Source organism: Protopterus annectens, chromosome 9.part0 (genome assembly GCF_019279795.1).
Source record: "Protopterus annectens isolate FY-2018-M chromosome 9.part0, PAN1.0, whole genome shotgun sequence".
In the NCBI taxonomy this organism is placed as follows: domain Eukaryota; kingdom Metazoa; phylum Chordata; order Ceratodontiformes; family Protopteridae; genus Protopterus; species Protopterus annectens.
The window spans coordinates 1,495,537,992-1,495,561,356 of record NC_056743.1 but is presented as its reverse complement, the minus strand read 5'-3'; the positions used below and the strand labels follow the sequence as shown (position 1 = coordinate 1,495,561,356).

The 23,365-nt window shown below is 39.3% G+C and overlaps 1 protein-coding gene across 1 annotated transcript in view; it reads right to left on the bottom strand.

Moving 5' to 3' along the window:
• The window catches only part of LOC122812137 (shiftless antiviral inhibitor of ribosomal frameshifting protein homolog), a 773,241-nt gene extending 754,471 nt beyond the window's left edge, over positions 1–18,770 (bottom strand). Inside the window, exon 1 of the mRNA XM_044084441.1 lies at positions 18,570–18,770. Within this exon, the coding sequence (XP_043940376.1) occupies positions 18,570–18,596 (27 nt within the window). The 5' untranslated portion in view covers positions 18,597–18,770. The remainder of the gene's footprint in view (positions 1–18,569) is intronic.
• Positions 18,771–23,365: the final 4,595 nt, after the last annotated feature.

The window sequence follows — 23,365 nt, the reverse complement described above, 5'->3', positions numbered from 1 at the left end:
TTTGGATGTTAATTGGCTAGGAAAATATGAATGTTTTTTGAATATTAAAATTTGAAAAAAGTTTTGACATTTACTATAGGGTTAGTTTGAAAGTGACAATAAATGTTATTTAAGTAAAATTAGATGTTAATATATAGAAATGTGTACATCAAATATAGATTGTTTTAAATATTTGTATTTGGTGAACTAGTTTGTATGTGTTAGCCTTTACATGGCTAGGGATTCTTTAAGTATGCACATTTATTTAGAAAAAGATAAATTGATTAATTGATTTTAATTTATGTTTATGTAAATGTGGAGTTTTGTGATGTTTCATTATTCTTTGAAGGTGAAAGGCTGAGGTACCAGAATGAATAAATGCACAAAGTGAATATTTGTCCTGGTTTTGTGGTTTTTGGAGTCTCCGGTTCTTTTTTCTTGTGTTTTTCCACTCTTGAGATAATTGTCTGAATAATGGTGGCAGGTATACTTTGGGGGATGACAGGAGGGGATGGGGGGTGAAGTTTGTTCCAAATTTGTCAGATAGCAGGTTGGTTATTACCTCTGGTTGAGTATAGGTGGTGCCATCCACAACCATTTCAGCGCATAGCTGAGTATTCCCTTTTAGATTTCAGACATAGTTAAAGAATGCCTTGTGATTATCCTTAGCTAGGGAGGCTATTGTTGCTTTGTAATTAGCTTTGGAGAACTTAATAAGATCTCTAATTTATTTGTTTAAGCTAGAGAGGTATTTCTGCCTCTTTTGAGCCAGTTCCCTCTTGTTCTTTGACATTAGTTACTTTCTGTTGTTGTACAGTCTGGTTATATTAGGGATCCACCAGAGTGGCTTGTTTTTTCAGCAAGACCTGGTTTTAATCCGTTCAGTTACAGATGATTCTACACAGCTGCATAAGTGGTTATACAGGGCATTTGTGTACACCTCTGCATAGTAGTCAGTGTTATCTGTGTTTGAGAGAGCTTTGAAACTTCTTATAATATCACTTAACAGGAGGTAGTTTGTCTTTGAAAAATTCTTAAGCGTATTTGAGCTTGATGGGGTATCTGGCCTTATAATTAAAGCAAACAAGATGGATTTATGGTCCAACCTTACATATGGGGGGTGCAATGCTCTCCCTTGATAAATAGTACTATGTCCAAGACATTTGAGCCTCTTTTAGGTGTGCTAACTAGCTATTCCAGAGCATTTGCATTAACAAAGTCCAAGAAACTCTGAGCCAGCATGTTTGTGGTTGTATATGTTTCCCAGTTGATTATAGGATAATTAAAATCACCCATGAGTAAGGTATTGGGCTACTTGGCAAGTGACTCCAGTAAGGCCAGGTATGTGGTATGCTTTTCCTGTTTCATGGTGGGAGACCTATAGCTAGCTATAATGTGGTAGGGGGCTTTGCCTATAGTTAACTGGACATAAAGTAGCTCTAGAGAGTCATACTGTTTGACCAGTCTTGAGGTGTACTTATCGTTGGATATACCTCCTCCTTTGGTTCTTTCATGCTCAGTTTGTGGTCTGAATGTATGGAAGTCATTGTAACCCTGCATGGCAGGGGTTCTTTCTACACCTTTGAACTATGTCTCAGTGACTGCACAGATGTCAGCATCTTCCAAAGTGAGGAGTGCTTCCACGGAGTGCAGTTTTTGTTTAGACTCCTTGCATTAAGCAGCACTACCTTGAGTTTATCTAGAGAGGATTTTGTTATGTTGGGAGATTGGTTAGTTTGACACTTCATAAAAAGGCACAAAGGGGTGGCTAATGTCTTTGCCAGTATTTGAAAGCCTAGAGGAGACAGGTGCAGACCATCTCTGGCAAAGCAGCTTGGCCTGTTGAATATGTCTTCCCAAGCTAACATATGTTGGATCCCCTTGGATTGACACCAGAAGCTAAGCCAATGGTTAAAGTCAATCATTTTTTGTTTGTATTGTGGCATCATCCTTGGAGAAGTAAGAATGCTGCTTAAGGCTAGGCTTATACCTGTCTGTGACATATACTCTGAAAGCTTAGTCATGTCTCTCTTCATATAGTCCAGTGAGGTACGTCTCAAGTTATTCACCCCCAAAAAGACTATGATGGAGTCAAACCAGTACTTGTGGTTGAGTGACTTGTGACCTTGAGTGACTTGACAGATCTTGGCACATGACAGGCAGCTAACCATAACCCACTCCTTATCCAGCAGGTGAAGGGAACATCCGTGTGTCTCACAATGGAGTCACCTATGACCAATATATTAAGATTTGTGGTGTTACACCTTATAGGCTTATTTGTTGAGACACTGGTGTGTGTGTTGACTTATGGTTGCTTTTTCTATTGTTATGCGGGTAAGCAGTTTCCATTTGGGAGGCCTCTGATCTTTTGGTAAGTTACTATGTGGGTTTATGTGTTATGTCTTTAGTGTGGGATGTCTGTACATTTGGACAAACTTTTTGGCATTTATTTGTCTTTATGTGAACATCTTGCCTCCAGTTTCATAGTGAAACTACATCTCTCACATAATGTTTGTTTCAGGAGTAAGTGGTTGACAATATACGTGAGACAATTGCTACATTTCCTCAAGATGTTCATGTCTATCAGGCTGGCCAGAGATATGATGGGAAACTGCCCATCCAAGATAGTAGACTTTGGCTGTATATTTTATTAGGGAAGGGAAAGGGGGTTAATTTGACAGGAATGTGCTGATAGTGCTGAGACTGCAAGAGGGATCTATACTTTGTGTAGACTAAGTTTGATCAATAAAGCAATGCTGCTCAGTGTGCAATTAAGTTGCTCATAAAGCAGCAGAAAAGCTTGGAAGGTTTTCACTGACAGCTGTTAGGGGAAAAACTGAGCTACTAGACTTTTGCATCTACACAGTGCACTGCTAAGCCCCACTGAGTAAAGCGCAGCACTGTGTAAATGTGAGGCTTAAATACAAGCAAAGAGAAATAAGCTTTAAGCTAACTACTAATTAGGAAAGCACACAATAATCCTTTTACCAGCAATCCTCAACTCAGACAGGTTAGATCAGCACACGTCTGTTACAGGGGTGTAGAAAAACACCTTCTTAATGTAGAATAGCTGGTTTGGAGCCCAAGTGTAACACAACCACACAAACTACCTACAACAGCCCTACAGCTAACAGATACAATGTAATACAGTGCAATTAACCAATTAAAGCAGCAGTAGACAATACAGTTTTTTTTTGCTATAAAGTACAAAAATAACAGCAAATAGCTTAAGGAACTGCTAAAGTACAGTCACAGTATACAAGAGAAGTGCAAAAAAATGCTTATTTTTATCTTTTCAGTAGTAGATTGCTCCAGGTGAAAGAAGATTCTCAGCAATCAGTAGCAAAGTCGCCAAAAGATTAGCAGCACTGAGTGTCTATGCCAAATCTTGCACAAATGCGAGTGTTAAATACAAGAAAAGTGAAACAAGTTTTAAGCTAACTACCAATCAGAAAAGCACACAATAGATCTTTTACAAGCAGTCCCAACTCAGACAAGTTAGAGCAGCAGACACCTGCCACAAGGGTGCAAAAAGCACCTTCTTAATGTAGAATAGCTGGTTGTAACAAGATCACTCAAAGTGCCTACAACAGCCCTACAACTAACAGATACAATGTAATACAGTACAATTAACTACTTAAACCAGCAGCAGACAGTACAGTTTTTTGAAACTGCTGAAGTACAGTCACAGTATATAACAGAAGTACAAAAATACTAAGAGCCCTTTTGTGTGTTTCTCAGCACAGAAAGACCAGGTAAACACATACTACCACTAGATAAATAATATCAGTCCTCCTAAGGTAAAAGCACAGTAAAGGAATGTCTGGAGTGAAATGCTACCACAAACAAACTTAAAGATATGGATACAGCAGTGTAGTATAAACAGCTTACAAAAGTGTGATTATTCAATAAAAGTAATTTGTTTTGTATAAATGAGTCAAGAGAAACTCAACTATACAGAATTTATAAACGCACTAAAAACAAGATAAGCTGATTAATAAGCCTTTCAGCCAAAAAAAATATGCAGAATTCTCAAGTGTTTCCCCAACCTAAGCAGGCCAGGATATCTCCCTTCGGTTCCCATTCAGAAGCCTGAAACATCATAAGCCTGAAAATCAAAATCCTGAAACCAAAAGCCTGAAAATTCAGAATCCTGAAAACTCAAAATCCTGAAAGCCCAAAATCCTGAAAGACCAAAATCCTGAAACTCAAAATCCTGAAAACACAAAATAGACATACTGATGTCATTGTGGCTTTGCTATTGTTAGCCCTGTGGTGTTAGGTCATGCGTTGGGGTCAGGTAAGTGTGCGGTTGGTTTTATTTTAGGGTTAGGGGCGGTTTAAGTGAGTTAGGGTTAGGACGCAGGTTAGGCATGTATGCAATAGTGACAAATATTGGGGTTAGGGGCGGTTTAAGTGAGTTAGGTTTAGGGCGCGGTTCAGGTGAGTGTGCGATAGTGATGGACCTTAGGGTTAGGGTTAGGGTCAGGGTCAGTTGGTAGATATTAGTGTCTTTATAGTGACATATTAGCATTATTTGTGTTTTCAGGATTTTGAGTTTCAGGATTTTGGTCTTTCAGGATTTTGGGCTTTCAGGATTTTGAGTTTTCAGGATTCTGAATTTTCAGGCTTTTGGTTTCAGGATTTTGATTTTCAGGCTTATGATGTTTCAGGCTTCTGAATGGGAACCCTCCCTTCACACTAGATGGAAAATCCACTGAGCTCTTGGTGTAAAAATAAGTGCTTGCTAGAGTGTAAAAATAAACTACTTTATCCAACAGCTAGCTAGATAATGAATTCAAATCATGTAAATCAGTAGAACAGACAATGAGATGCAAAATGCACCTTTTTCAATATAAGCTCAAATACAGGCAAATAAATAATTCAGTATATCAATAGCACTGTAGAGAGGGGGGTTTATTAAGGTCAATTTACAGTAGGGGTGGGCAGCTTAAAATCACCAGGTATAAAAAACAGATCAAGAAAGGGAAGGGTAAGTGGGAAACACTAGCAGTGAATTACCAGCAATTCTTTAGTTTATGCAGGCATGATTTTTTTTCAGAAAAAGACAAAGGCCTAGAATTTCATTGTGTATTTAAGTATCGCTCAAGAAACAATTAACCAATGAAAAAAAAACAAGTGAAATGTGCAGACTAGGTATTTTAAGTGTCTACCTCTCACATAGAACAAAAACACCAGGCCAAGCAGATTTCTTAAAACAGAAAACAAAATGGAGTGGGTAAAACAGAAAGCAGCTCTATCAGTCACAGAAAAAATATTGGTTTACTTTCCTCATCCAACAGGGAATCACCAGTAGTGATTTAGCTTATGCAAGCCTGAACTCTTTTCAACAAATAGCAAAGGCCCAGAAATTCATTGTGTATTTAAGTATCACTCAAGAGACAAGCCTATACAATTTAAGTGTCTGTCTCAAACACAGAATAAAAACACCAGGCCAAGTAGACTTTCATAAAACAGAAAAAATGGTGCAGGTAGAATAGAAAGTAGCTCTATCAGTGACAGACAAAAAATATAGGTTTACTTTCTTTCCCCAGCAGAGAATCGCCAAACGTGATTTATTTTCTGCAGGGTGAATCTTTTCAGCAGAAGGTACTATGGAAGAAGACAGTAATTAATATTAATAGTAGATAATATTACAATAGGTCTACTACCCAGAGAAAGACAGAAGTCTTTTAATTTCTTGATCTAAGTTTAAATTCATGTTAACAGTCTGTTTCTGCATTTGCTAATGTCTTCAAGCCTGTATTAGTGGTTCCAGTTATTAAGCCCTTGTTTCATTCTTGCATACTGAGTTTATGTCAGGCTAGTTCAGGACTTTTTTTTGCAATGGGGAAATTCCAGGACAGTCAGCTCAGAGTTAGTGGTCTAATTCTACCCTCACCTACCCTTTTACCCAGTTTAGTTGTGTTCTTAAACCCATAGTATCTGTTGTTGCCTGCCCCTTATGATAATTTGACAACATAGTTCCTTCTTTTCCTCTCCCTGTTCATTGGCTGTTGAAAATAAGCGCATAAGTATCATTTACAAAGTCTCACTCCTTAAACTACTCAGCAGGCCAAAAGATCTTTGATAAAATTGATGAATAGAGCTTACACTGATTTTAGTATCAAATTTGTGAGGTTTCCTTACTATACTTAGTTTACTGGTTCTTGCTGATGGCAGAAGAAGGCTTCCAGATTAGTTGTTTTGTATTGAAATTTAAATACTCAATAGCAAGTCCACACAAACATAATTCTAAAACCAAACTTGAAGCAGTTATAGTTACCCCTGACCCCAGAGTCATTCCTGTCAGTACTATGGACCAGCACTTCCCCATAACTTCTCTAACCAGCCTAATTGAGATGGTTATCTTGAAACAGTGTAAGAACTGTCTTGTGTTCTCTGATGATCATCTGTTACTCAAACAGCATAACACAGTATGTGAAAGATGTACATATATAATATTCTTGGAGATAGAAATCTCACACACAGTAAACACAGACACCAAAATCATCAATAGTACACCATGCATCACACCTCTTCAGGACCAACACAATGCACATAATTCATCATATGCTGAGGTTCTAAAGATTAACTGGCCTAAACCTCAAAGACCTATAAAACACAACACAGGTAGAAAGCACACTCAGCATATTAAGCTTCCTCACAAGGCATCCCAGAGTCAGAGACACTGAACCAGTAAGGTAGCATCAACCCAACCAAACATTCTTGTTATAGGTGACTCCATTATAAGACATACAGATGTGTTTCTTACCAGGCTGAGCAAGGAAAGAGTGACAGTTAGTTGCTTGTCTGGTGCCAGAATCCATCAGATCAGGCATCTTCTCAAGTTCTTGAACAACAAGGTCCAATATAACTCTGTCATAGTTCATGCCGGTATCAATGACTTCAGGTGTACCTCCCTGGATTATATGAAAAAGGACATGATGGAGCTCTCAGACTATGTGCCCAAGGTATTCGAATTTCTCCAAGGATAATGCCACAACATAAGCAAAAAATAATTTACTTGATTGACAGACCACACTGCTTCACTAGGAATGGCCTGTATCTGTCCTCTCTAGGATTTCAATCATTGGCAAAGACATTGCCCACCCCATAGGGCCTTTGTTAGGCAGTAGCAACCTGCCCGACATAACAAAACAAAACAAGGAAAATATGATGGTGTTACTCAATGCTAGGAGCCTGGACAAGAAACTCCACTCACTATAACCCCTTCTCACCCTGGAAGACATTGATGTCTATGTAGTGACTGAGACATGGATTAAAATAGTGGAGAGCACTCTGGCTGTGTGGGGCTATAATGCCTTCCACACACTTAGACCAGCTACTGTGCAGGAGGGGAAAAAAGTGGAGGTGTTTCAATCTACATCCAGAAGAGACTCACATTCAAACTGGTGAAATGGTGTGATGCACTAAACCTTCGTCATGTCCAAATAGCCATCACAAGGATCCTGTACCACATATTAGCCAGCTATGGAACTCCCTCTATGAACCAGGAAAGCCACTACACCTATCTACAGAAACTTGAATCACTCAGTATTAAATCCAATATCATTTTCCTAGGTGATCCAACTATAGACTGGGAAACCTACACCACCACTTGTGCACAAGTACAGAGATCCCTGGACTTTGTCAATTCAAATGCCCTGGGACAATTAGTCAGAGTACTCACTAGAAGGACTAGCATTTTGGATCTTGTCCTTACTAATGTGGGAGTATCTTGCACCATCCCTTGCATATCTTCATCACTTGTTATGTCTGACCAGAAAGCAGTCTCCTTTGAAATAAAACTGAAACCAGAGATCCCTTCCACCCAAGGTACCTTTAGAAATTTCTTTAAGACAGACTACCTACTCCTAAGTGATACACTGTCAATCTTCAGATCTCCACCAAACCCAGTTAGCTCCACTGAACATGCACAACTGTACACCACCATACTATACCAGCATGTAGACAGCTGCATTGATGCAGCTGTACCATGTAGGAGTAAGTGCATGTCAAACCACTGAAACAAACCCACATGGTGGAACCTTAATGCCAACACGCTTTATAAAAAAAGAAAAAGCATTCTGACCAAAAGTAAAATTAGTAATTCTTACAATATTATAGTCCTTGTCATTGAAATAAACAAAGAACTCAAGAGCTTAGTAAAATCCACCAAAGCCATGTTTGAGGCTAAAATAACTATCCAAGCCAAAGACAATCACAAGGCATTGTTTCATTATGTTTGTAATCTCAAAAGCACAAAACAGGCAGAACAGATAATCAAAATAAGGGAAGTTACCACCACAAAGAGACCAGTTGCTTGTGGAGTTCACTGGGCTCTCTGCTGGGATCTCTCCTGTTTGACATCTACTTTTCCAAAATAAATGCCAATACCAAAAGGCTCTGGTTGGCTAAGTTTGCAGATGACTGTAAGCTAGGAGTAGTCATTAAATCCCCAATGACTTAGCCATCCTGCAGGAACATTTGTCTCAAATAACTGGTGTCAAAATCATAGTTTGAAACCAAATGTCAAAAAATGCATTATTTTATCCTTTGGGAAGTAATCTACTACAAGGAACTACCATATTGAAAATATTCTCCTAAGATTTGACCCATTTGTTCGGGATATGGAAATTTGTGTGAACAGTGACCTAACTTTTGGCCAACATGTGTTTATTGTTGTAAGAAAATCTTTATATATTGCACAGCTTATAAACAAAGAGATTGCATCTAGATCTAGAGATGACATTGCCCCCACTTTACTCAGCCCTTATTATGCTAATCTTTAAATATAATGCCCCCCTTGGCATGTATCTGTCCAGACACATGCAACAACTGGAACACCCAAAGAGATAACTTAGTAAAGGGATGCAAGGCTTAAACATGGACTGATTCAAAGCCCTATCACTCTACCCAGTATCCTACAAACTGATAAGAGGTGACGTGTTTGGCATACAAGGCATCCTCTGACCCATTACTGATGCATTTACTGAATATCAGCAAGTCAAATGGCATCAGAAATACTTGGTCTAGGGATCTGAATGTTTTCTGCAACATCAACAGAGTAGTTTGGAGGGACAACTATATTTTGCAGAGGATACTGCTGCTGTGGAACAGGATCTCCATCCGCATAAAACAAAGGTCATCCCTATAATTTTCAAGTGCAATTTAGATCTATGGATGGAAATCAGAAATAATTTACCCCAAGACTGTCATCTGTACTACTAATGGACAGAGGCAGCTCCTAAATGTTTTATCCCATGCATGGGTCCCCTCAAATTATCTATGGTATGATCCCAGTTATTCTTATTAGGGTAATATATAATTATCGACCATTGAATGAGTAAGGCCAATCTATAACTAAATGGGATAGGTTATTTCAAACATAAAAAGGGAAACTGATTAGGCTTAAAATGGCTTGCAAGGGCAGCTTGTCTTGTACTTGCCTATGAACCTATAAAATATATGATGGTGCTTGAGGTATTGTTGTTGCATTGCCAAAGGCAGGAAGAGCAGCATCACCTTGGACAGGGTTGACTCCCATTCAGGTTTTCTAAGTAATAGAGCTCCCAAAGAGGGAGCTGGAATTATACAACAATAAGACCTGATAATGTACAAATAAACCTGTGAATGCATCATGTTAAAGGCCTTTACTTCATGTCCAGAGACATGCATCTAAAGTAATTATTTCAAGGTAGTGTTCTTGTTGGAATACGGCCATGAAGACATTTGGACTGTAGACTAGAGACTGCCTTCCCTATCAGGGATTGATATGACTATAGGCAAAGAGAAAGGGATAAGAGAATCCTAAGTGAAAGACCTGCTCTGGTAGACTTTTCAGTTGAATCAAGAACAGAAGCTGCTATTAAAAAAAGGGATAATTAATAGGCATATAAAATATTGCATGATGACTATATGAATCAATCAGAGGAGGTTAAAACAGATTGGAAAGAGAGATTGGAGAAGTAACTCATAAGGAAACAATGAGAGGACATACGTATGACTCTCAAATATGCAACAAAGTCTAGAAGATTTAGGATTTTTTGCATAGTTATTTTTATACTCCAAGCAGATGCCAAATAACTTTCCTCAGGTAGATGTCAAATGTTGGAGGTGTAATGATGAAGAAAGAGATAATTGGGAACATATGTTTCAGGAGTGCAATGAGTTGTCAGACTTTAAAAATTCCCTATAGAGTACTCTGTCAAAAATATTGGGTGAGCAAATGGGTTTAAATAAAGAAATTATTTTTTGAGCTGGGATACAGGATCTGAATTGCCTAGACATAGTAAGGCCTTCCTAAATTTAATTCTGGAGGCTGCCAAAAAAGCAATTACTAGAAAATGGATATCAAAGACTAAACCAATTGTATTTGAATTAAGGAATATTGTAATGGAGATAAAAGAAGTGGAAGTCAGATTTTTAGGAAAGGGTAGGAGCAAATGATATAGAAAAAAAATAGAAATTGTGAGAACAGTGCATGCAGAATGATGTTTTGGAGAAAGACTGAAGTTTAAGGGCAGGCAGGAATTGCTCAATTTAAGTAATGCTAGATTTATGATAATTGTATAAATGAATACATGTGATGTATAATGTTTGTGACTGTGACCATGCAAGCATGTTTTTTTCTTTTCTATAAATGTATATTGCCTATGTCTTAAGTGATAATTCAATAAAGGTGTTAAAAAATATTTTACTCATGCAAAAAAGGGGAGATTTTGGCTGTAGGGGCATCATAATGTAAAAGAAATAATAATTTGCATAATTATTTTTATGCTAACATATTCTCTTATTATGATATGCTCTAGTTTGTTGAAGGGTTTGTTATGTCTATAGTTAACGTAAGAATGGAAACCAAAGCTATTCATCCTTCTGCTAACTCCATTACTGAGGACTAGTAATGTTGAATAGATATGTAATTCATCTTTAACTGGCTTTTATATGAGCTTCTCTGCACATCACTAAGTTAGTTTTCATCAAGTGTCAGGTCCTCAAGATACAAGATGCTGAGGAACAGAACGCCAATCACTTGTATACACAGGAAATCACTGCAGGTAAGATTTCTATGTTCTACCAGTAGTGATTCCTTAGTTTTTTGGAGTTTTCTTCCTTATTCATATGTGTGCATCTGTAGACTTGTTGTATGTATGTATATATATATATATATGGGTTCAGGCACCTAGGCAGTGAGACATTTCCCTGTGGTACATTTGGCTGGGGACACAAGGCTGAAGTGACATTCAGCTGCAGAGAAATATGTCTGTTTGCAAATTCCCTGTGGGGAAAGAGAAGCACACACTGCCATGCTCACAGCTTTAATAACCAAATGCATGGTGGCAGAAGAAGTAATGAGTGTTGTGCTCAGTGTACAGTACATATTTATTTAACTACAACATGTCAAAGTTTGCTACAGCAAGGAGGAAATCCTGCAGGCTACTGTAGTCACATTTATGCTCCAGTATGTGTTTTTGGTAATGTTCCCTAGACGGGTTCAGGCCCCTAGTCAGTGAGACACTTCCCTGTGGTACATTTGACTGGGGACACGTGGCTGAAATGACCTTCAGCTGCAGAGAAATATGGCTGTTTGCAAATTCCCTGTGGGCAAAGAGAAGAATGTGTTGCCATGCCCACAACTTCAGTAACCAAATGCATAGGGGGAAAACAATGTCCATGATCCCCAAGGGAACATGAGACAATAGGCAATATGGCAGACATCAACAGCAGGCTGGCCAGAGGGCATGTCAGTGCAGTACAAATGCAAATGTACAGTGGGCAGTGCCTTTATAATCAGTGTGTGTGTGGACCACTATCCCCTTCACAGTGTCTACGGAACATTACCAAAAATCACATACTGGAGCATAAATGTGACTACAATAGCCTGCAGGATTTCCTCCTTGCTGTAGCAAACTTCGACATGTTGTAGTTAAATAAGTATCTACTGTACACTGAGCACAACACTCATTACTTCTTCTGCCACCATGCATTTGGTTATTAAAGCTGTGAGCATGGCAGTGTGTGCTTCTCTTTGTCCACAGGGAATTTGCAAACAGACATATTTCTCTGCAGCTGAATGTCACTTCAGCCTTGTGTCCCCAGCCAAATGTACCACAGGGAAATGTCTCACTGCCTAGGTGCCTGAACCCGTGAGGGCAGCACCAAGAATCAAATGATGGAAATTGAAAAAGGGCGATTGTGAGGTGGAGTTCAGGGAAGAGTTAAGACAGGCACCAGGTAGCAGTGAAGAATTACCGAATAGCTGGGTAACTACAGCAGAGCTAATAAGGGAGACAGCTAGAAAGATGCTTGGCGTGACATCTGGACAGAGGATGGAGGACAAGGAGACCTGGTGGAGGAATGAGGAAGTACAGGAGAGTATACAGAGAAAGTGGTTGGTGAATAAGTGGGATTGTCAGAGAGATGAAGAAAGTAGACAGGAGTATAAGGAAATGAGGCACATGGCAAAGAGAGAGGTGGTGAAGGCCAAGGATAAGGCATATGGAAAGTTGTATGAGAGGATGGACACTAAAGAGGGAGAAAAGGACCTGTACCGATTGGCTAGACAGAGGAACCGAGCTGGGAAAGATGTGCAGCAGGTAAGGGTGATAAAGGATATTGAGGAGAGTGTGTTGCAGATGGAAAGAGTACTTTGAGGGGCTGATGAATGAAGAGAATGAGAGAGCGAGAGAAGGTTGAATGATGTGGTGATAGTGAATCAGGAAGTGCAACGGATTACCAAGGAGGAAGTGTGGACAGCTATGAAGAGGATGAAGAATGGAAAGGCTATTGGTCCAGATGACATACCAGTGGAAACATGGAGGTGCTCAGGAGAAATGGCAGTGGAGTTTTTAACCAGATTAATTAAAGAAATCTTGGAAAGTGAGATGATGCCTGAGGAGTGTAGAAAAAGTGTTTTGGTACTGATTTTTAAGAATAAGGGTGATGTGCAGAGCTGTAGTAACTACAGAGGGATAACATTGATCAGTCACAGCATGAAGTTATGGGAAAGAGTAGTGGAAGCTAGATTAAGAAGGGAAGTGATGATTAGTGATCAGCAGTATGGTTTCATGCCAGGAGAGAGCACTACAGATGCGATGTTTGCCCTGAGAGTGTTGATGGAGAAGTACAGAGAAGGTCAGAAGGAATTGCATTATGCCTTTGTGGACTTAGATAAAGCATATGACAGGGTGCCTAGAGAGGAGTTATGTTATTGTATGAGGAAGTCAGAAGTGGCAGAGAAGTATGTAAGAGTGATACAGGATATGTACGAGGGTAGTGTGACAGCGGTCAGGTCTGCGGTGGGAGTGACAGATGTGTTTAAGGTGGAGGTGGGATTACATCAAGGATCAGCTCTGAGCCCTTTCTTATTTGCAATGGTGATGGACAGGTTGACAGACGAGATCAGACAGGAGTCCTCGTGGACTGTGATGTTTGCAGATGACATTGTGATCTGTAGAGAGAGTAGGGAACAGGTTGAGGAGACCCTGGGAGGTGGAGATATGCTCTAGAGAGAAGAGGAATGAAGGTCAGCAGGACTAAGACAGAATATATGTGTATGAATGAGAGGAAGGATAGAGGAATGGTGAGGATGCAGGGAGTAGAGGTGGCGAAGGTAGATGAGTTTAAATACTTGGGATAAACAGTTCAGAGTAATGGTGAGTGTGGAAGAGAGGTGAAGAAGAGAATACAGGCATGGTGGCGTGGGTCGAGAAGAGTGTCAGGAGTGATTTGTGACAGACAAGTACCAGTAAGAGTGAAATGGAAAGTCTACAAGAGGGTAGTGAGACCAGCTATGTTGTATGGGTTGGAGACAGTGGCACTGGCAAAATGTCAGGTGTCAGATGTGGCAGCATTAAAGATGTTAAGATTTGCACTGGGTGTGACGAGGGTGGACAAGATTAGGAATAAGTATATTACAGCGTCAGCCCAGGTTGGACGGTTTGGAGACAAAGCCAGAGAGGCGAGATTGCTTTGGTTTGGACATGGGCTGAGGAGGGATGCTGAGTATATTGGGAAAGGGATGCTAAGAATGAAGCTGCCAGGTAAGAGGAAAAGAGGAAGGCCTAAGATAAGGTTTATGGATGTGGTGAGAGAGGACATGCAGGTCGTTGGTGTGACAGTGCAAGATGCAGAGGACAGGAAGAATGGATCCACTGTGGTGACCCCTAATGGGAACAGACGAAAGAAAAAGAAGAAGACACACCCAAGGTATAGAAGGTCATCATGCGATTACAGCACAAGACCCTTAACACTGACATGTCACTGATAGTAAAAGCTGGGAGCGTACTGCACTTCAGCTGAGGGCACAGTAGCTTGTCTTTATTGTTAAGCCATTGTTGTTTGTCTTGCAGCTGTCCAACATGTGCTACAATTGTCTTGACCACTCAGCCAGAACATGGCAGTTTATTAGAAAAGGTTTTCACTACAAAAAACAACAATGTGTGTCTTTCTCTAAAAGTTTTGGTTTGGGTTATTTTTTTATTTACAAAATTAATAAATTGTAGAAATAACAGGATGTAAATCTAAATCTAGATCTATAATGAAGCTTCACTTACCCTTTAGTCCAAATATCATAACTAAAATATCTAAATCTCATCACAATGCCAGTGTAACATATTAATATGTACAAAATCTTGCTGCACTATAAAACCATCATTTTTGCAGGGATTTTGACCCCCTTGTACCTACCAATGTGGGTGAATATATATATATATATATAGATATATATATAGAGAGATATAGATATATATATATATATATATAGAGAGATAGATAGATTATATATATATATATATATATATATATATATATATATATATATATATATATATATATATATATATATATATACATATATATATATATATATATATATATATATATATATATATATATATATATATATATATATATATAGATATAGATATAGATATATATACATATACCACCGTTCCTTACTACACCAACTAAATTGGCTTGTGCTCCCTCATCACCTCACTTATTCACAACTAACTATTGCCCATTAACTTATCTATGACCCAGCAGCCTGCATAGCCCTCTCCCACATTTTGAGCACATACCATTCTAAATGACTCTTAAGGTCAGAAAACAAAATGCTATTGAACATTGATATACCAAAGCTCTCAGCCAGCCAAATACTGTATTCTTTTGCTGTCTCCAAGCTATGGAATAATCTCCCTGCCTCTCTCAGGGCTATCAGCAATACCACTAACTTTAAAAAATCCCTTAAACTGCACCTCTCCTCACACTGGATATGCACCTGCACCCCTACTGACGACCACAAAACCTAACCTTCTCTCTGAATTCTTACTCTGTCACACTCTATGACTAGCCTATCCCCCTTTCCCTATTTCAAACCAATTCCTTCTGCTGTCACTTCAGCCTTTGCTATCCCCATCTTAGCCTTTTGCTTCCCCCTCTCTTTCCTCTATGCTAAATTCTTCTCTCTACTAACAATCTTACTTACCTATTTACACTACTCATTTTCATAGGTACCTGTGTAGCAAATAATTCTCCTCTGTTTTATCAAATGATTCTATGTTATTATCCCATTATTCTGTGCAGTTATTCTTTATTTTGTGTGCTACTACTGTCTTATACACACTGTACTTATTGTGTTAATACTTTATTTGTATGTAGCTTTTCTCCTCAGGCCTCCACTGAAAATAGGTTCTTCTCAGGCCCATTGAACTTTCCTGGTAAACAAATACAATAAATAAATATCTATATATCTATAAATATATATATATATATATATATATATATATATATATATATATATTACATGGTCGAGACCAAATGTTCGACATTTGGATGTTCGAACATAAAAAAAAAAGAAAACACAGAACAAAACACTTTAACAGTGTAGGCAGGGGGGAAAGCCCCTCTGCACCCCACACCCCAAATATACAAACTCCGAGACCACACTTCAGTGCAGAAAAGGGAAATTCTCCCTATCTGCATTGTACGGTGCCATTGAAAGTCTATCTTTGAGCACTCAAAATTTCGAACGTTTGGTCTCGACCATGTAACGTTTAAAATTCTGAGCGCTCAAAGATTTGACAGGTACCCTATATATATATAGCTGTTCAAATTACCCTTACCATGATTTTTATTCCTATACTTCACTTTTGTGAATGAATGAATGAATGAATGTTTCTGGGGTCATACTGTTGAATATTGAAGGGCACCCTGCTTCATGATAGGGCATTTAGGCACTGCCTCTGTCCATTCGTAGCATGGGGGCAGTCCTGGGATAAAGTTCCTTATTCACATCCATTTTTTTATTTTTTTTTATTTTATTTTACATTTGTTGATCGGGATAGTCCGACTGGATTAATGTCCATTTTCAGCAGAGACCCGGGGAGAAAAGCTCCAAGGTTGACAGATACAGTAATAACAAAGAAGGCATATTACAGATATGATATTTACAAAAACAACATAGGCAGACATGAGTAGACAATATCACAAGTTTGATTTACCCCTGGTAACAGTCAGGGGAAAAAAATAAACAGTATTTTGATTAATAGATTATACACATTCATCCAAGTTGTGCTCAAAGAGGTTAAGAAAGCATGATTTGCCTTTGATGAAACCAAACTGTGATGGGTCCAGTGTTTGAAGGTTTTCTATGTCATTATTTACTAATTCCATGCTAAGTCTTGTCATGACTTTACATATGAGACTGGTTAGACTTATGGGTTAGTAGTTACCCCTGTCAGTGGATGTCTCTCCCTTGTGTAGGGGTATGACTCTTGCTGTCTTCCATTCACTTGGTATGAAACACTTTTGCAGGCTGAGGTTGAACAGTGTTGTTAGGGGCATGTTTCATGGTGGTGGTGTGTGTGTGTGTGTGTGTGTGTGTGTGTGTGTGTGTGTGTGTGTGTGTGTGTGTGTGTGTGTGTGTGTTTGCGTGCGTGTGCGTGCGTGTGTTCCTCCTGAAAGCTGAAAAACATGAAGCTTCTTCTAATGGCCTCAGAATAGCCACACCAAACTTTCACAGCAATGGAACTTAGAACGGTTAACAGACCAAATCTAGGAATGTCAATAAGGCCATTTCTGCATCCATCATGGTAGGACATCCCTGCTTGAGAGCAGCAGTCTGACAGGAGCTTTATCATGCTATGAACCCCTGGTGGGAACCTAGACCAGAGCCACATACGTGCCAGATATCACAAGCTAGTAATGAAAAATCACCAAGGGTAAAATTAATACTGAAAAAGAAAGCATTGTGTTAGATCTGGTACTCCTCTTCCAGCCTCTGTTGTTTCCTGTTTTTTCATTTATTATTTCATCATAGTTTTTTTACAGCTTAGAAAAATGTTCTTACACTTAAAATAACAATACCCTGAAATATATTCTGTTACAGCAAGTCTCACAAGTTTTAAAAGATTAAGTTAGGGCATTTCACTAGTTTTTCACTTATAATAATCTAGTAATACAAAGAATGTTTGTACACTGACAGATAATATATGGCAGCAATGAAGTGAAGCTTAAATCACATATTTCTAGCACCCAGTCTTAAACTCCCTGGTTTATCAATGGGCTGAATATGTTGCCTGATTTACTGCATACAGATACATTGTAAATGAAATCATTTTGATATGAAATGAGTAATTAAATCACTCATTTAAAGTTATTTTTGTAGCACCTAAAATATATTTATGCTACTTAGAATTCTAAGAATGAAGCCTGCTAATGACTCACAAATAGAAAGACAGCTGTATATACACACACGCGCGCGCGCACACACACACACACACACACACACACACACACACACACACACACACGCACACTGCACTCAGAAATACTGTCAGGACATGGGAACCAGGTGTGTATGGAGGTGGATCTGAAACAGCATAACTCATCCATCATTGATATGTCATCTGCTGTTTAATTAAACATCCTACTGATGGGACAACACTTTGCATTCTTTTTATTAATCAATTTCTAGTAATCTTCTCACCAGTCAGCCATCAAGATCATTACTCTGACTACGTAGAGACCCAAAAGTAATTTGTTTTTCATTACACCAAAACATGTATGCCTTTCTTCTGAACTGTTAACAAATTTGTCCATTAGAATAGTTTTCTTAATTTATTAACATAATGAAATGACAAAAATGAACTGAAATTCATTCTTATCTTGTGCTCCTGTTGTTTGTGTTACTTCTGAGTAAGGTGGGATATCTTGTTAGTTCTGATATGTACACAAACTATTTTTTTTTTAATCACAGTCGGTCATGCTTAGTCAAATTACCATTGTCACTTTTAGCTCTGATAAACTGCTGATAAGCTTCAGTAACTCTATTTGTATCAAATAACTATCTGAACTTAATGTGTTATAATAAGTTGGTAATAAACAGTGCAAATAATTTCTCAACAAGTGTCCTTCTTTCATGCATATTTTACTTTTCCCTGCACTTGTCCTGGCACTACATATGAGCTTTAAACACGTCTCAAGTACATTTTGTTTCAGGAAACAGGCTGATAAGAGGTAGTATCATAACAACACGAGGCTTTGCTTTCTAGTTTATCGCACACATGCACCTTCAAGTACAGTACCTCTATTTGCTCCGGAGTTACTGCCATCCTTGAATGTAATATTTTGACAGGAGTTATTCTTGTAACTCAAGCCTTCAGAGCTGTGCACCAAGCGTCATCCATCTGGTCTTACAAACAGATTGAGCAACTGCTGTTAGTAAACTCTACTTTCAGTTTCACCACCTGACCATGGCTGCTGCTACGTTTAGTGTTTATTTCCTGGTGTCATAAATGAAATCACAAGCTATTCGCTTCTAGATATATGTCACTTAGGCTCTCAGGTTAAGCCACCACCCCTGTGGAGGATGGATATACTTGTGGAAAATGCTGAACTCTGTGCTATGAACAGTAACTTTTCAGAACCATTCAGAGTCCACATGGCATACAGGACAGAAAGTAAACAAACTTGATAAATCTTACAGGTAAAATTCAGGATTTTTTTTTTCAAGTACTTCAAGCTGTAATCAGTGTTCTACAGAGTAGTACTACAAAATTCCTGACATTCACACTCAGGCAACTTTTGCACATTTTCAAATTCTTAATGAAGTGCACAAAAATCTCTGCTGACTGCAGTGCACTTACATTTTCTTTTTTTTTTATGATGGAATTGCTTTTAGCCCACTGTTGCCGCATGATATTTTATAGAATGCTGTCACTTCACAGCAGAGGTGTGGCTAGAAAACATGCAAGCGGATTTAGTGAGTGGTTTACTGAGTGATTTGTACAACTCAGCCGTGGTAAAGAAGTCTTACTGTCTGATGTCAAATAAAAGGGATTAGAAACCATGACATATTTAATTAGACACAAAAAGCTGCCAAAGCACGGGGAAGAAGAGGTGTAGATTAAGTCAGCCAGATATGAGATGTCTTTTTTCCATATCACTGCCCAAAATTAGCTTATTTCATACAGGGTTTTGCAAACCAAAACTTGTCTACTACTATGTACAAGTTGTATTTAGTTTTGACTTAACTGTGACATCAGTAAGAAGGACTGCTTTGTTTCTGTCATGAAAAAGTAAAAACATTTGTAATTATCCAATTTATATAAAACGTTTGCACATTTTGTTTTCTGTTTTTTTGTGAACAGAAAGGTAATATTTAAAACAGCACAGGAGTTAATACAGAGGAAATATTTCATCTTATGTTCAGATCCAATGGATTCTCTTTTCCTTCCCATGATGCAGTTAAACAACTTTGCATTCCACTGATGCAACAAGTGTGAGTGACAGAAAATGTAAGCAAAGCCAGACTTGGTCATCTGATAAAGACCATACTTCATTTAATTTTTCATGTAGGCCAGATTTAAAGGATCACACTTCCATGGTCAATTTGGCAAACCCTCTTTTGCTGAGTGAATGCATCAAACTGATAAAAGATAAAGAGTTTCCTATTAAAGTATAATCTGACCCTGTACGACTGGTGTTAGCATTTTGGGGGCTGTGGATACATCCAGTTTAAATATTACCCTGTTAATGCAACCCCTCTTAAGTAACCTTGCAATTCATGCTGCGGTGGTGGTGCTGCGGTAGCGTTGTTGCCTCATAGCAAGACGTTGTCCCGTTCGATTCTCAGCTAGAGCGTCTTCTGTGTGGAGGCATACGTGAATGGGGCGTGCCTTCGCTGAAGGTTGTGCGTCAGGGCTGGTAACCCGGTACGTAAAAATCCACTACTAATCATTAGCAGACCGGAGTTCCGCTGTGGCGACCCCTAACCGGGAAAAGCCGAAAGACACAAACAAACAAACACACAGACTAAACTACAACTACAGTGCTCTCAGGTTATGACAGGCCTGTGTACCACATCATGTTGGCCTATTTCGTAGAGGGACATTGATAGTGACTGGCATTTAGTTACAATTATGATATATCAAAACAACTCTATGTACAGGCTGGCCTTAAGAAAAACAGAGTCCAATGCAAAGGGTTGCATGGTGTCCCAACTGCCTACTGTTTCTCCCCCCCACATCCTTCAGTACTTCCTCTGTTTCCCCCGAATCCTGGGCTCCCCACACCATACACATTTTTTTATTATTTTCTCACATTTTATCTTACTCTTCAGCTTTTTCAAGAAGTCATGCCCTTCTATATACTCTGAAGTGCATTTTAAAGTTTGTTTTTATACCCTTTTCATCCAATGATTGCCTGAACAAAAATCATGATTAAGGAAAGAAATTTAGAGATGGTGTTTACATTTACACTTTTCCTTGCATCCTTTCAACACACCTTACCTTGTCAGACAATACAGTAATAGGAAATAATTCAGTTAAGCCAATGCCATAGGGTTATAGATCTGATATGCATTTTAGAGCATTTCCCACTGTTTTGACTAAGTTCATTTGGTAGCCTGAAAAAAATCATGAATAAGAAAATAATTTCAGTCTTATTCTTTTCTTTTAAGGAAGACTTAAGTTGTGCCCAAGGCTTAATGTTCACAATAAACTAATAGGACAAATGTTTAAGACGATACCTAAATTCTACCTGGGAATATTGCCTGCTTCACTCTCACCCCTCCACCGAAGGAAAAAAAAAAGTCACTGCCATCCATCCCTCTGGCATAAGAGTGGGATGAAAACAGGGATTCAAATGGCTACAGTCATGTATTTCAAGTGACTGCTCTCATACGTATACATAGCATGTCTCCACACTCCCCATCCCTACACTCCAAAGGCAGCCACCTGTATATCTGCCTGATGTGTAACTGTGAGGAATGTGGAAAAAATAATGATCATAGTACTGCATTCCAATGTTTTGCTCCTAGACAGTACACTGCATCGATATAAGTTATAGTAACCTTCTTTGCACACCACTGAGTTCCAAGAGAAAATTAAAACAAACAAAGACTACACAGTCTCCAGCCTCAACCCAAGTTATAATTACCTCGTGTATACACTTCTGAGGTAAGATTGTGAGGAAATTCTGCCCTAACACACACACACACGCACACACGCACACACACACTACAGCAACCTTCTGTACACTCCTCTGAGCATGGCTGGTATTAGATTGGGTCAGGGTGAGGGCAGAAGCCACCACTAAGTCCATGTTAAAATCTAGTTGTACAGTCTGAGGTGTGGGGGGCCACCAGACCCCTAGAACATGTAAAGGTCTAAATATTCTTTGATGTATTTTATGCCTTATTTTTGAAAGATTACTTGTTAACTGCTTGCTTTCTGCTACCCAGAAAAGTTATGTATGTATGTTCCCAGCATTAGTGTATGTTTGTGTGTGTGTGTGTGTGTGTGTGTGTGTGTGTGTGTGTGTGTGTGTGTGTGTGTGTGTGTGTGTGTGTGTGTGTGTGTGTGTGTGTGTGTGTGTGTGTGTGTGTGTGTGTGTGTCTGTGTGTCTGTGTGTCTGTGTGTCTTGAGTTTGTGAACAGATAAAATCAGTGATATTTTACACACATGCACACAAACATACACACACACACACACACACACACACACACACACACACACACACACACACACACACACACACACTCTCTGCATGTTCACTTTCAAAGAAGCTAAAGGAATGCCAATTCATCTATTAGGTTCATAGGTTCATAGGTTCATACTAGGCTATCTGCCCTAGGGCATTTATAAGCCTAGCCAGAGTGTGTTTGGCTTTCGCCACCCATTTTAAATTAATTTTGCTATGCCTTTTTTTGAGGTTAGTATACTGTGCCTCTGTCTAACAGTGACACAGAAGTGATAGCCGGGGTAAACCTACGATCTCCCATCCACTCATCAAGATTCCTCTTGAAGAGAGTCAATGTGGGACTCTGCCTAACCTGGACTGAGATTTTATTCCAGAGTGAAGGGAGCCCCTGGGTTATGAATCTGTCCCTCCAGCATGTCCTATTTATTTCAGTGCTGAGGTTCAAGTCTCTCGAGCGCGTAGCTCGATGGGATTTGGATTTTCTGAGGTGCAGTATGTCCTTTAATTCCGGGTTGGACATGGCTTTATACGTCAGGCACAGATCACCTCTGAGCAGGCGGTATGCCACTGAGTAGAGCTGGAGTTTCTTTAACCGGGCAGCATATGGCATCTGTTTGAGCCCTTTGATCCTCTTGGTGAGGTACTTTTGGGGTCTTTCCAGTTGCTGCAGGTGTCTGGTAAGGTACATCCCAAAAGGGGCATTGTACTCAATTATGGGCCTGATGAGGGATGAGTAAAGAGGTACGATGACCTCCCCTGATCTAGATGTGAATCCCTTCATGATTAGGTGGGCTATATAAAATGTTTTTCTAACCACTTTGGCCACGTGGTTGTCAAATGAGAGATTGCTATCAACTTGGGTCCCCAGGTCCCTAATGACTTCTTCTGTACTTAATGGATTACCACCTATGTGGTAATTTGTGGGCACTTTGTTTTTGCCAAAGGGGATGACTATACACTTTTTGGCGTTTAGCTTGAGGCCATGGCTCTGGCACCAGTTGTCTGTTTCTATGAGGCCCTTTTGGAGGATGCTTGTGTCGGCTGGAGAGTTGATTATGGCGCCCAGTTTGCAGTCATCTGCGAACTTGGTCAGCCACAGTCCTTCCGTGTTGGCCTGTACCACAGAAATATATACCAACAAGAGAGGTCCCAGGACTGAGCCTTGTGGGATGCCACTTGTAACTGGTTTGGAGTCTGACATGGCTCCAGCAATTCTAACCATGTGGGTTCTGTCCTTGAGCCAGTTTGCAACCCATCTAGTGACATAGGGGTTTATATTTAAGCTGGTGAGCTTATCTATAATGCCCGAGTGGGGTATTGTATCGAAGGCTTTTGCAAGGTCCAGGTAGGCTGTGTGGACCACCTTCCCCTCGTCAATGGCCTTGGTGACTGTTTCAAA